The 15,111-nt window shown below is 35.0% G+C and overlaps 2 protein-coding genes across 3 annotated transcripts in view; one reads left to right on the top strand and one right to left on the bottom strand.

The window, feature by feature from the left end:
• The first annotated feature begins 52 nt into the window (after window positions 1-52).
• Window positions 53-15,111, top strand: part of LOC136850121 (uncharacterized) — a 77,933-nt gene continuing 62,874 nt past the window's right edge. Inside the window, exon 1 of one of the 2 annotated variants that reach the window (XR_010856549.1) lies at window positions 53-218. The gene's annotated coding sequence lies outside the window, so the exon portion shown is untranslated. The remainder of the gene's footprint in view (window positions 219-15,111) is intronic. The other variant, XM_067123691.1, reaches the window with a different exon arrangement.
• The window catches only part of LOC136850120 (protein white-like), a 17,523-nt gene continuing 7,032 nt past the window's right edge, over window positions 4,621-15,111 (bottom strand). Inside the window, exons 5-14 of the mRNA XM_067123687.1 lie at window positions 14,791-14,862; window positions 12,688-12,786; window positions 10,888-11,034; window positions 10,632-10,723; window positions 10,081-10,303; window positions 9,375-9,494; window positions 8,026-8,157; window positions 7,268-7,496; window positions 5,773-5,878; window positions 4,621-4,950 (exon numbers count right to left, since the gene is read on the bottom strand). Coding sequence (XP_066979788.1) covers window positions 4,704-4,950; window positions 5,773-5,878; window positions 7,268-7,496; window positions 8,026-8,157; window positions 9,375-9,494; window positions 10,081-10,303; window positions 10,632-10,723; window positions 10,888-11,034; window positions 12,688-12,786; window positions 14,791-14,862 — 1,467 coding nt within the window. The 3' untranslated portion in view covers window positions 4,621-4,703. The remainder of the gene's footprint in view (window positions 4,951-5,772; window positions 5,879-7,267; window positions 7,497-8,025; window positions 8,158-9,374; window positions 9,495-10,080; window positions 10,304-10,631; window positions 10,724-10,887; window positions 11,035-12,687; window positions 12,787-14,790; window positions 14,863-15,111) is intronic.

Below are 15,111 nucleotides of genomic sequence, written 5' to 3'. Positions count from 1 at the left end.
GATGTTTGCTGTAGACAAGTTCCAAGTAGTTTACTGTGCTGCCACCAGCCCAGGGCGGCGCTCTTTACAGTTATCTTTGAACGGCCGGGAAACGGGTTTAGCACTTTAGTGTGTCTTGCAGTTCGTATTTTTACGTTCTTTATCTTAATAGTGGTACGTTGTGCAGCTTATAATAAGTACAGGAGTTCTTCAGGGGAAAATGGGGTACCATTTCACAGGTAAGGAAAGCATACAATTTTATTCCACCATCATTTTGTGCTAGTCAGTGAAATGTCTTGTTAGCAGTAGATACGTTTTTTCAGTTTAGATATCTTCAATTTTCAGCGTACTGTATTACTGTGGCGCAAAAGTACAGTGGCGATTTTAATTTTGAAACCAGAACATTAATCTTATATATGCTACATAACATAAAATGAAAAAATCTTGATCGTTGTGAAAAATGCTTAGTATAGGGTTACTGGTTGTCAGGACGCCTCGCCTTGAGAAATGCCGCTGTGATGCGTAAGGACACCTGTATTTTGTCAGTCATTTAGAAGTCTTTGCAGTAGGTAGGCCTGTAGGATAACTTCTGTGCCATCAATTGCTCAGTTTTAGACATGGAAAGGAAGTATTAGAGTTATTTTAACAATATGCGTCTTACCAATCGTGGTTTCTCAACGGAATTCTGAACCGTCACGCTTGGTGGAGAGTATTTCAGAACGACTTAAACAAATCGTTGAGAACAACTATTATTCAATTCAAAGTAACAGTAGTTTTACTTGAGTATGGGCAAAAAATCCCGGTTTAAGTTGTTTTCATCATACATATTGGTAATAGCTGGAAAATGGAGTTTGTTAGCCCAGGTTACCAACTTCACTTTCGAGCTATTACCAATCTAAGACATACCGAGGCTACAGTTATGCCGCCATTCATCTAATTTTGTAAGCTGATAGATCGTTTAAACCTTATTCAATAGATAAAAACAATTTCCCTTTGGTAACAGTTATCGAATCATCAATGCCAAAGCAAAATAGCCTTCAAGAATGGTAACAAGGAAAGAATCTTGGCCAAGCTACCTCTAGGCCTATGCCAGTTGATTCGGCAGGTATTTTCATTATTTTGTCTTTCTTTTAAAGAATGATTTTATTCTGTATAAGTCAGAATTACGTTCATTTAGTCAAACTTTTTAACAATTCTCTCTCTCTCGTTCCAAATCCTTAGAAGGGAAAGAAATGGCTATCAGTCTCGTCTGTCGTCCGTTTGTCACAGGACGGTGAGCTTGGCGGGAAAAAATCATATTTTGCTAAACGTTTTCGTGTAGCCTATATATATATATATATATATATATAAAAATATATATTTTATAAACGTTTTATATATATATATATATATATATACATATATATATATATATATATATATATATATATATATATATATATATATATATATATATATATATATATATATATATATATATATATACACACACAGTATATTGTGTAAGTATATACCACTATTGCCCCCATCATCGATGGTATAGGTTTTAAATAGGCATTTTCACCTAACAAAAAGCTTCCGGTCCTACCTACCGCTAATCATATTTAATGGCAAGCAAGGAATGGTACTACTGTGAAGGCGGTGTCATATTCGTTTAACAAACTGCATTTAGTATATATTTAGCTACTCTGGCAGGCCCGGGGATGTTATACAACTGAAGTTATGAAAACGCGTTTAGCAAAACATTTTTTTTTTCCCGCCAAGCTCAGCGTCTTGTAAACAAACCGACGACGGACAAGACTGGCAGTCATTCCTTTCTATTCTAAGAATTTGGAACGACAGAGTGGGAATTAAGTTTTATTAAAAAAACGTAGTTTTGACTCATATAGAATAACATTATTCTTAAAAAGAAAGACAAAACAATGAAAATACCTGCCGAATCAACATACATAGGCCTAGCCGTTGCTTGGCCAAGATTCTTTCCTTGTGTGTGTGTGTATATGTATATATATATGTATATAGATATGTAGAGATATGTTTATATAAATATATATGTACATACTGTATAATGTATGTATATGTTTATATGTATTTATATTAAATATATATATATATATATATATATATATATATATATATATATATATATATATATATATATAAGTACTTATAAATATATGTATATATATATATATATTATATATATATATATATATATATGTATATACATATATATATGCATATATATATATATATATATATATATATATATATATATATATATATATATATATATATATATATATATATTGCAGAACGGGTATAAATGTCTCCATCGGAAATCGCTCATATGGTAACATGGGCATGGTCAGTTGATTTTTATTGTTCTTCCACCCAGTGATCTCCATGCATCAGCCTAATTGTCAGTCTATGAGATTACGAGCTTTATTGTATTCCACGTTCCCGTACCACAGTAATAAGTACGCAGTATATAAAGAAAGAATTTTCCTGGATTTTTTTATGAAACCCAAAGAACTGTGATATTCAGCAACAAGCAAATGACCTTTCCCCTTGTGGTTTATTAATTGGGACCCAGATTCTAATACCAGACGAGGATGGTGCAATAAAGATAGACATATCCATTAAAACCTTTTGTGCCTTTGTTAACCTGAACAGTTAGGAAACTGGAAGGTAGCGCCGTTATCTCCAAATGCAAGTTTAGAAATGGGACAATAAGATCCATCCATCAATTTGCTTTAATCCAGTGGTTCTTAACCTTTTTATTACCACGCCCCCTCTAAGAGTTGGTCCTTCCATGAGTAAAATTCCCTCCCAGATTTAAAGAAAAAGAGAAGGGGTTTCGAGGTATAGGGAGGGAGGTAAATAATTACAAAAAATTATAAGCCCAACGAGTCTAACTAGAGTAGTGGAATATAGGAAACTAACGTTATAAGGCGATACATTTCCATTTTTTATAAACTTCTGAATATTAGTCCCTCAATCTAGAATAACGAGTATAATTAGAGAACTTTTTAATTTTCCCTAGGGCTCGTGCCTCCCCTGGAATTTGCTGACGCCCCTCTATGGGGGCGCGTCCCCTAGGTTAAGAAACACTGATCTGATCTGTGACACAGTGGCTACAACGCCATCTCTTTTCCTGTTACCTAACTATGCATTTTGTCATATACCTCATCCACCCCTTCGTGCCCTCTACGAATATAAAGCGTTTGTTCGTATCAAAATTCAATTCTTGTAAGAGGAGGAAAATTGCATTTTATGTATATTTTATATATAGTGCTGTGTGCGGTTTCATTGTAACACATCAAAACTTTCTGAAAGTAAATTGTTATATAATTATATAAAAAGAATCCAGTTTGCATGGGAGGCAAAAGGTGGTTTAGATATGGAATTTATTTTTGGATTTTAACATTTTTTGTTGCTCATGATTTTTAGTAATGTTACCTAACAAATGAAATCACAACAACAAGGATAACAACAACAACAATATATATAGTAATAATAATAATAGCAATATAATAATAATAATAATAATAATAATAATAATAATAATAATAATAATAATAGAGTTCAGCGTCAGCATTCCGTGCTTCGTCTTTGGGGAAGGGGCCAGCGAGATCACATCCTTTCGAAAATGCTTCTTTATTTAACCTACTTTGTGCGTTCTTTCAAATTCGTAAGTTTGTGGAGGGTGGCAATATATAAACCAAATAAGTTTGAATATTAAATGCTGGTTTATCCCTCTGCACTGCCTCTGCTCTTACCAAAACGATCAGAAAGTTTTTATAAGGGACTGATATTAGTTTTATTGCGAGGGACAGTCACACGGTGTCTCTGTTGTGTATGTTATTAAAATGCTGGAGAATGAACTGACGTGAGGTCATAATAATATTAATATCTGAGCTTCTATTTATGTTCAGAAGTTTATAAAGCTGAATTTTTTTCTCGCAGTTTTACGCTCATTGTACCTTTAACAACATAAGTGAGTCAACACGAGCAGCCTTTTTTCTGAGTTTAATTCCTCGAGGATGATTTTCTGAAATGTACCCTTTTTTTTTTTTTTATTAAAGTCTGCAAAATTATTCTCCGCCTATTCATCATGCCATCATTCTCGATATGTTTCCTCAGTGTTCGCATAATTTTTCCTATCTGATCATAACTCCTTTCTGTTTTTTGAAGACATGTTGATTGTTTTCTGTTATTTATCTGTCATTCAAACAGGAATTTCTCTTATTTGTTTCTTGATTTTTGAAGTATGTTCTCCAAATCTTGCTGATGATTTCCTCTTGTTCATTGGAAATTCTTGACGGACCCCCTTCAATCCCCGTTGATTATTCTCTTTCATTTATTCGGAACTCTTGACAATTTTTTCTAACAGCGTATATTATTTTTTCTCATTTATTCGTAACTCTTGATGGATTTCCTTGACGTCTTCCTGAGCAGGAATAGGAAGGCTAAGGTCCTTAAGGAGATCATCAGTACAAATAGGATGCCGATGTTGAAGCCAACGGTGCCCTGTGAAAGGAAGAGAGAGAAAGAGAAAGATAAGTGAAATACCATACCGCTAAAGAAAGCATGACATGTAGGGCAAATAGTCACATCAAAAAGACGTCAAATGATGTCATAAATTGAAGACGTGAAGGGAAGCTACGCGTACGATAAGATGAATGAAATAAATGCAAGGAGGACTACAAAGACTAACTAGGTCAAATAACTGAAAAAAAACTGGTACACTCGAAAGAGAAGTCTCGCGGAGAAGAGAGAGAGAGAGAGAGACTTGCCTCCTCGTATCCCAGGGACTCGATAACGGCCTCTCCGTCGTCCATGCATGTGGCCGAACCTGAGGGACACGTGATATTGGTGACTCCCCACCACTGGTTGACGATCAAAGCCTCGTTTGCGTAGTTGAACCACGAGATGTATTTGATCCAGATGAAGTAGACGGGGACGGTGCTGGAAGGGAAGAACAGCGTTTTCACCTGACCTAATACCTCACGCTCCGTAGAGGGGGTTAGTGCCGTCAGTGCACCTCGTGCGGTGCACTGTAGGCATTACTTAAGGTTCTTTGCGGCGTCCCTAACTGCAACTCACTTTCATTTCTATTACTGGACCTCCGTTCATATTCTCTTTCTTCCATCTTACTTTCCATCCTCTCCTAACAATTTTTTTTAAGTAATCAACTGCGAGATTTTCCTCCTGTTACAGCTTTCAAACCTTTCTACTCTCAGTTTTCCTTTCAGCGCTGAATGGCCCCATAGGTCCCGGCGCTTGGCCTTTGGCCTAAATTCTATATTCCATCCATCCTGACCTTATGAATATTTTTTTCGTTTTTCTTGTTTAAATCTGCATTTGTTTGATTCTCGTTCTTTGTCTTTGTTTATAAAGTTCAGAGTTATTCCGACTTCCTCTTTATGATTATTTGATAAGCGCCGGTTTCTCAGACTCGCTGAATTGATATTTATCTTTCTCGTGCCTTCTTAGCCCTTATTTTTTTAGTTTAGTAATTTTTTTTATAATTTTCAAGTTATTTCATACAATCCTTTTTGTCTTAAACCTCCACAATTGCATCATCATCATTTATCAACATTACAGTATCGTTAACATTGCAAGTAATATTGGAAAAAAAGAAAAGTCACAATTAATGAATGAATGGCTCCATCGAATGGTACTGCTCACGTCATGGACGGAGCTTTTGTGACAATATTAAAAAAATTATTAGAACCATCAGTCGTCTCCAATACAGTTCACTGAACTTTTTATTCATAATTTCCTTACTCTGAATTCAAGAGGAATCCTCCGAAGACCATGAGAGGAATGAGCACGAAGGCGCCCATGCCCAGGGCGACTCTGGGGTTCGGAGCCAGGCAGGAGAGCATGAAACCTGCAGGAGATTGAATGGTAGGTGAAGAACTTAGGGTGCAACGTCCCACCTTGAGTGGTGGCTTCGCCATTCTGAACCTTCCATGAATAGTGACCGTTGTTACTGGGATCAGTGTCATTGTTAATTGAAAAATCATTATCATGTCAGAAAATATTGTAAACAATCATTATCATATCTGAAAATAATCTGAAAATACTGTAGAAAATCATTACCGTATCTGAAAATACTGTAAAAAATCATAATCGTATCTGAAAATACTGTAAAAAAATCATTGTTATGTCAGAAAATATTATCTTCTCAGCCGAAAATGGAAAATAAAATGAATATGGTATATAGGAAAAAACTGACTGCATTCAGCATTCTGCCGCTTAGCAAACTCAGAGAATAGCGATAACACTCCCTGGCGAATGTTGAATAATAATCAAAATACCGACTGTATAACATCAAGACAAGCAATCAGCCAAGCAACGAACGGGTAATGAACATAAGACCGAATCACACTGAAAGCTGTAGCCTAACTGTTGTAAGCAAAAAACAGCATTCCGTTTGTCTGGAAGAGCTAGACATTATACAAGAACCCTTCTGAAGGATGTGATGATGCTACTGACAGTCAGAATTCCTATTGCCCTAAAGATTTTAGCGGGAAATCAGTCCCCCATTAAAAGATATGTTATTATTTAAAACAGCCAAACTCCCATTACCGTAAATAACATGAGACCGACCGACAGGATTTTTTTTTTTTTTTTTTTTTTTTTTTACCCAGAACTGCTGCTGCTATGAAGGAATTAACAACAAACCCTTAATTGAATATGTTAGAGTATTACTGCAAACAGAAAACCTCCCTTTGGTATAAAAAATTATTTCAAAATCTAACCAACACTATGAGACCCTTAACAATATGGGACAATGTTACTCGTTCAAACAGTAACCTGAATATCTATGACAAGGAAGCTATATTTTTACTGATAAATATGATGCACTTGCTAACGACTACCCCTAACAACTACTTAACAAGTAAAAAATGCGCCGAAGTTTCTTCGGCGCAATTGAGTTTTCTGTACATCGTATAATCAAGGATACCGAAAATAGAGCCGCGGCCCATGAAACTTTAACCACGACCGGTGGTGGCCTGCCTATATCGTTGTCAGAAGCACGATTATGGCTAACTTTAACCTTTAATAAAATAAAAACTACTGCGGCTAGAGGACTGCAATTTGGTATGTTTGATGATTGCAGGGTGGATGATCAACATACCAATTTGCAGCCCTCTAGCCTCAGTAGTTTTTAAGATCTGAGGGCAGACAGGAAAAAGTGCGGACGGAAAGACAAAGCCGGCACAATAATTTTTCTTTTAGAAAACTAACCATGCACGGAAATTCAAACTCTCACCGAAAGACGTGGCAGTGTTGCTGACGAAGATCAGGACTACCATCGCTGTAAAGAACCTCTCCGCCAGCGGGTTCATCCCCACCATGAAGTAGGCGATGCTGATGAGCACGGTCGGTATGACGATGCTCGTCGGAAGCTCGGCGACGTTCTTCGCCAGGAAGTAGACGTCCGTCCGGTACATCCCGTTGAAGTGTTCCCGCAGGAAGATCGGCAGCTGTTCGCAAAATGCCTGTGGGAGAAGTGCTTGACTGATTTGTTCAAGTTATGTGGCATTGCAACGGCTAAAATGGCGTTTATTTGTCGAATGATATGGTGCTATTTGTTATGAATATTATCTTGATAGAATATTATAAAAATCAGTTATGACGAAACTAACGGATCAACATCATCGAGTTGACAAGGTCTCTTGTCTAAGAGTGAAATAAAAAAAAAAACAGGAAAGATAATCGATTATTTGATAAATTTCAATCACGATGGTCATACTGATACCTTTTACTGGCCTTATCATTTGAGAACAGTATGAATTCCTCTTCGATTTCATATACGCTATAACTCTTACTTGAAGGAGAATGACCAAATTTAAGCAAACGTGAAAAAGAGAGTCAGAAAGAGATGACCAAACATAAGCAAAAAAGACAGACTCCAAACAAGCTTTGCTGAAAAGTTTTTTTTTTTTTTTTTTGACAAAACAGCCGAGGGTAAAGCCTTTACTGATAGCAAGAATCAGTCGCTACCCTGAAGGCGACGCCCTTACGTACATTGACGACGCCGAAGAGGCTACGCGTGCTGGTCTGGGTGATCATGATGTACAAAGCACCGTTGATGTTCTGGATGCCCATCTGATCCTGGTCTTGGTCGAGGTAGATCAAACCGATGAGAAGACCAATCACCTGATAAACCAAGGAGAGATTTTATGCATCGTTGAAATAATGAAGATTTTTATTATGTTAAATGAAGCATGTATGAATCTGACTTTGCTGAAGCCAGGATGTTTTACGCTATGGTGAATAAAGTATCAGTTAACGAGCCTTTGCAAAAAACATGGAAGATTTTACCATATCGGATGAAATATCAGTGAATCAGTCCTTGTTCAAAAAGGGAAAGTTTTTACGATGCCGAAGAAAGCAGCTGTGAAGTTGTCAGTGTTAAAACGGAAGAGTTAATACTCTATATGAAACCTACATGAATTTGTATTTTGTAAAACATTGAAGATTTTATGTTAAGGAATCCTCCATGAACTTCTCTTTGCTGAAGAAGGGAAGATTTTAAAATCCTAAATAGAACACCTATAATGATCTTGTCTTGTTAAACCAACGAAGATTTTACCTGTTAAATTAAGCACCTGGAAATCTTCCATTATTGAAGTAGGTGCTAAAGGACGCACCTGTGAATTGGTCAGTGTTGAATCAGGGAGGATTTAGAAGTGCCAGTGAAACGTCAGTGAGCTTGTCTCTAATAAGACGGGGAAGAATTTACTTTGCCTAATGAAGCAGTTATGAACTTGTCATTGTTTAAACAGGAAGAGATTTTATATGCGCTTAATGATGTTGGATGAATATGCATGTATTTGCCTTTGCTGAAGGTGGAATGATTTGGAAGAATTTATCGTGAACGAAGCATTCATGAATCATTTGCCATGCTTGAAACAGGCTATTTTACATCTGTGTTTATGAAATATCTATGAAATCGCTTTGATGAAACAGGTATCGTTTACATCTTTATTAGATGAAGTTTCTATAGTTTTTTTTTTCTTAACTGAAAAATAAGTGACAAATATCAGCATTGGGCAAGATGTCCATGACTTTGTTACAGGTCGAAAGGAAATTATCTACATTTATGTTAATGAAACAATGAATCTGTCACAATTAAGAAATGGGAGATCCAGTGACCATGCTAATTGAAACAATAAAGATTACACATCCAATGTTAACGAAGTTTAAGAGAAATGGCCCGGATGATTTAATGCAGAATGCAAATCTACTCAGAATGAAACCCCTTTGAATTTTAGGTTCAACTTGGGATGATCGTATACCTATGTTCCTAGAACAAACTATGACTCTAAGATTATGTGCCTTCATTAAAGGGAATTATCTTAAAAGCAACTCACGACTGCCTGGAAAATGTTCACTCTGACGACCATAATATTCCTGATGTTCTCTGTAATTGCTCGGTTCAGTACAGGCTTGAACTGGGACCACCAGCCCACTTTGTAAGGTGACTTGGCTACCTGAAAGATGAGTTGAGAATGTGGATTAAATTTCACCGTTTTTGTTAATTCAGTTGAACCCATCGTCACGAGGAACAGCTATTTATGAAAGCAACATAAACTTGGGATAAGTAATAAGGAAACTAGATTCATTGACAAGATCTATGTAAAGTGAACAGTCCACGTTGAAATATTGTTTTGTAGAGATAAGGATGACAGCTCATAGGCCAAAAGTGTTAGGATTTCATATCACTAGGAGAGGCAAATAGAAAGATATCAAAAATACTCTTCAGAAATTGTGACATGTTTAACATTATGTATATGCCGAGTTCAAGTATCACCAGAGAGCGACATAATCAAAAACCTGTCAAGATTCATTCATTCTTTAGTAATTTACCTATTATGCCCTCCACTTATGAGAATATCAGGTTTGTGTGCTAGGAAAAAAGTATATAAGTATACACAATGTTATGTCCCCTCGTGGAAAACCTGTTATCTTCTTGAATCCTAACCACATTATGTGGTTAGGCTTATGTATTAGCAAAGAGAGATGTCAAATGAATATAGAAAGCTGGCGTTTTGCGATATAAAGGATTTAACGACGTACCTGCACTTGGCTGTTTAGATCCTGAAGTCCTCCATTTCTTGTCAAGGCTCGAGAATTGTCTGCGGCCGCTCCGGAAACTGCCTGGCCCCAGGAGCTCTTCTCAAAGGCGTCGCAAACATTCTCCACGAACTGTCTACATTCTTCTTCTTTCTCTGGCTCGATGGCTAAGTTGCCTACGAAGAAGTCGGCTGGGTTGTAACTGTCGGGGCAAACCCTACCCATTCTGGAACATAGACCAAATGGTATTTGGTGAGTGCAAGGGAATAAGTCGAAGTTACAACCCATCTAATTACATTTGAATCCAGGTAATTCAGTGGTTAATTCTTCATTTTCCAAATACATTTAACCATTAATTTTTGACTATGATGAGCTTAATTAGTGTTGGTAAATAAGGAATGCATTCAGGTAACAAACATTTCTAGAAAACTTTCCGTAAGCATGAACCATCAATCTTTTCATTATGTTTATATTATTCTTTTCATTTATTTATTTATTTTTTGTTTTTTGCTGTACAAAAATCCCGGCTGACGTTTATCTCCTATCCTACTTACCCAGCAAAGAACTGAAGTGCGGTCTCTGTCGAACCCAAAAATGCTGGTCTTCCTTCAGCCATTAATAAGACGCGGTCAAACATGGCAAATACCTATGGATGAGAACAAAGTGACGTGAAATCTCTTACTCGTTCATGACACAAAAGAAAAAAATATGAGTGAAACTTCATTTAATGAGGACAGGGTTTTTCGTCTATGACCATCAATCCAGAGCTTACGACATTTGTCATCTGTATTTCAAGGCACCTTGTCTAACCTCTGAACTTGGCTGGTGGATGGTGCAAATGATGGTCTTGCCCCTCTTGGCCAAATTCCTCATCACTTCCACGATATTCTGAGCCATGAAGGAGTCCAGGCCAGTCGTCGGTTCGTCGCAGAACATGAGCGGAGGGTCGGTCACAACCTGAAAGAGTGTTAAAGATTCGTTAGTGGTAACTGTAAGAGAGCGAATGGGTCTATGCAGATTGCTAATTTCTGAGATGTATGATAGTATTGAGCCAGCCCCAGTTTTTTTGCCATGCCCCTAGGTTAGGTTAGAATACGTTGGGTTAAGTTATCGTTGCAGTAATTTGGGTGTGGGAACCATGATAAGGTTATTTTTAAGGAAATTCTATGGTTAGTTTTTAAGATATGGAGTCCCGCTTTTTTCAGGGAAAGGTCCCGGTACTCGGTTACATCTCGGGAAAATGCGTCCCGATTCTTAAATACGCTAATGCCTTTAGTTTTCATCTTTATTCAAGTTTTTAGTTTTCTGTAAAAGAAAACTTTGTCTGTCCGTCCGCACTTTATTCTGTCCTCACTTTTTCTGTCCGCCCTCAGATCTTAAAGACTACTGAGGCTAGAGGGCTGCAAGTTGGTATGTTGATCATCCACCCTCCAATCATCAAACATAACAAATTGCAGTCCTCTAGCCTCAGTAGTTTTTATTTCATTCAAGGTTAATGTTAGCCAGAATCGTGCTTCTGGCAACGCAACAATACAGGCCACCACGATCTTGTATTATACACTGTACAGAAAGCTCTTTCTTCGGAGCATTTTTTACTTTTTTTTACCAGTCTACATTTTTGTATATAATTTTAGGGGTGCACAGTGTTGAAGTATTCATAAAGCATGTACTGATTATGAACTGACGTTTCTTGAATATTACTTTTCCTGATTTTTCTTCTTTAATTACTTATATATCTAATATAATTATATGTATAATATATATATATATATATATATATATATATATATATCATACATATAATTTATATATATTTTCTTTAGTGATGTTAATCTAAACGGGGACATTATATATTTATCGGTATTTTCATTGACGTATTTTTAATTCATTCATTTCAATTTATACTTATCTGTCACTTCTATTGCGTGGGAGCTTGCTAAGCAGTTTTTTTGGCCTATTCGCATTGTTTCCTTGTAATCTGTACACTGCGAATAATAATATTAATATTATATTTTCAGATTTCATGCTAATCGTCAAACAGATATTACCATAACCACCATATTTTGTAAGAATTTCAGTATTTACGCACGATCTTTTCCTCACATTTTGACATTCAAGTCGTACTGCTACAGGTGGTATATTTTGGTACTATACAACATATATATATATATATATATATATATATATATATATATATATATATATATATATATATATATATATATATATATATATACAGTATATATACATATACTGTATATACAGTATGTGTATATACAGTATATATATATACATTACATATACATATACTGTATATATATATACAGTATATATATGCATGTGCTGTATATATATATATATATATATATATATATATATATATATATATAGTATATATATACATGTACTGTATATATATATATATATATATATATATATATATATATATATATATATATATATATATATATATATATATATATATATATATATGTATAATATACTACAATCATTTTCGGCATTCTGTGATTGTAAACCTTGTGACATCAACAAAAAAGAAAATTACAACACACCTACACAAACCTTACAGAACAAAGACAGGCTTCTTACCTCACAGGCAAATGCCAGTCTCTTTGTCTCTCCTCCCGAAATACCCTTCAGTTTGCCCGGGTACCCGATCAAGGTGTTTGCACATTTCACTAAATTAAGCTGGAAGAAAAGTGAAGAAATACATTTTTTTCATACATTCAAGTACTTACACATTTCACTAAATTAAGCTGGGAGAAAAGAAATTATATGTTTATTTTTTCATACATTTAAGTACTTAACTCACATCTTCATTTACTAGTTGAGTTTCTGGGCGATGTTTATTAATACAATGAATTATACCAGTCTTCATTTATACTAGTTTATTTCTTCAAATATTCATGTATTTGACTTATATTTAACTTTGTATGTACCCGAAGTTGTATGTTAAATATATGCATATATATAATATATGTATATATATACAATATATATATATACATTATATACATATATATAATATATATATATATATATGTAAGTGTATCTATACAATACGGATATGATATATATAATTTATATATATAATTATATATATATGTATGTATATATATATATATATATATATATATATATATATATATATATATATATATATATATATATATATATATATATATATATATTATAATATATATGCGTGTGCGTTTATTTAAATGTTACTTGATGATTTTCCAGGGTCGATGAGCAATGGTGCTTTCTCGTATTGGCCTATAATTTCATTCATGTATAAGATTAGAATGGGTGAAAAACGTTTACCATTTTATAAACTCATGGACAATCAAAAATATATTGTATCACTCTTCCAGCAGTTCGCGTTCACCAAACAATGACTTATTCTTTTGTTATACAAATAGGAATAAGATTTTCTCACGTCATTATTAATTATAACGATATTATATATGAGAATGTACTTTCATAGAATTTTGTTAATAAACGTTACTTAGAAGAAAATAGTAATAGTTACAAATGCAGGTATTTAGAAGAAAATGGTAACAGTTACATTGCAGGTATTTAGCAGAAAATAGTAATGGTTACAAATTCAGGTGTCCTTCTAAGTATTGTTAGAATAGAAGAGTAAGAGAAAAATTCAGCTGAAATAGGAAAATAAAGGGAATTCGTGTAGTACATCAACAGCAATAGTTGTTATGAGTTGGCTGCATGCACTTCATAGAAAGTTGCCAGATAGTACTTTTATAGTCTGTTGTCCGAATGATTCTGGCGAGCGTTGCGATACTTTGTTGAGTGAGTTTGCAACTGTGTTCTTCATATCTATATTGTATAGATACGCTTACAATATTTGCAACTTGAAATACTCGGGATGGCGGCTGGTCTTGTCTTCACTTACAAAGGTTTTCGAATTTTAAAGATCTTTTTTAACATTCATGTCCTAACAGCTTCACAGTTCCTTGAGCATTTTCGAAGACCAGTTTCAGCGTCTTAAGTTTTCGACTTCCATTTTCAAAAGGTTTTTTAATTTGAAATTTTCCTTCACTCATTGACATCTTGCTTAGTCTCTTAAAAAGCACTCTAATCTTCTAAGACATCCTCTATTCCATTTTCGCAGACCAGTTTCAGCGTCGTAAGTTCTCGACTTCCATTTTCAAAAGTTTTTTTATTTTTCAACTTGAAATTTTCCTTCACTCACTGACATCTTGCTTAGCCTCTTAAAAAGCACTCTAATCTCCTAAGACATCCTTTATTCCATTTAAAACCAAAATTTATCGTCAAATCAATCAAAAAAAAAAAAAACTACCCATGCAATCATGGAAGCCCATCTCGGGTATCTTGTCTCGGCAGTGCAAAGCTCAATTGCCTGAGTGCCTGATCAAGGACGAAGATAGTCCGCAAATCTGACTGAACAATCAACAGATATTTCGGTCATAGTAATTACAAGAGCGACAGGACAGCTAAATTTAACAGATCTCGACAGCGTCTTTATCTCCATTGGCCTTCGTTGCTGACTTATTGTAGGGCGTGTTGATTTGCCGTCAGATTGTCTGCTAAATATAAAGCGCGAGCTGAACGTGACCTAGGGTAATGTGTGCTAGGGACTGCTATTAATTGGACGAATAAGCGGATAAGAAATGGTAAATAGATCGATAGATATGTATACTCGCCACTAACTTCTATCATGACTTCTTCCACTCTCGCCTTGCGATCTCGATCAGATACACCATTGCCCATTCGTAGATTTGCCTGAGAGAGAGAAAAGCAACGATGTGGTTAAAGTAAAAGAGAAAGGATACCCCAAAACAAAGTATTTTTAACCAGTAGATTATTTGCTGACATATAATAAAAACTGAGAAGACGATTGATATTTATGGGTTTTTGTCTATTCAGGGTAGCAATTTTGAAAAATGTCCTGCATTTATAGATTTCTTATAATTAGCTGATTCAAAACTTATCTTTCTCTATTCAAATATTTGTAATATGCATGAAAATAAT

The sequence above is a fragment of the Macrobrachium rosenbergii genome, chromosome 21 (genome assembly GCF_040412425.1).
Source record: "Macrobrachium rosenbergii isolate ZJJX-2024 chromosome 21, ASM4041242v1, whole genome shotgun sequence".
In the NCBI taxonomy this organism is placed as follows: Eukaryota; Metazoa; Arthropoda; class Malacostraca; order Decapoda; family Palaemonidae; genus Macrobrachium; species Macrobrachium rosenbergii.
This window is presented reverse-complemented; position numbering and strand designations above follow the sequence as displayed.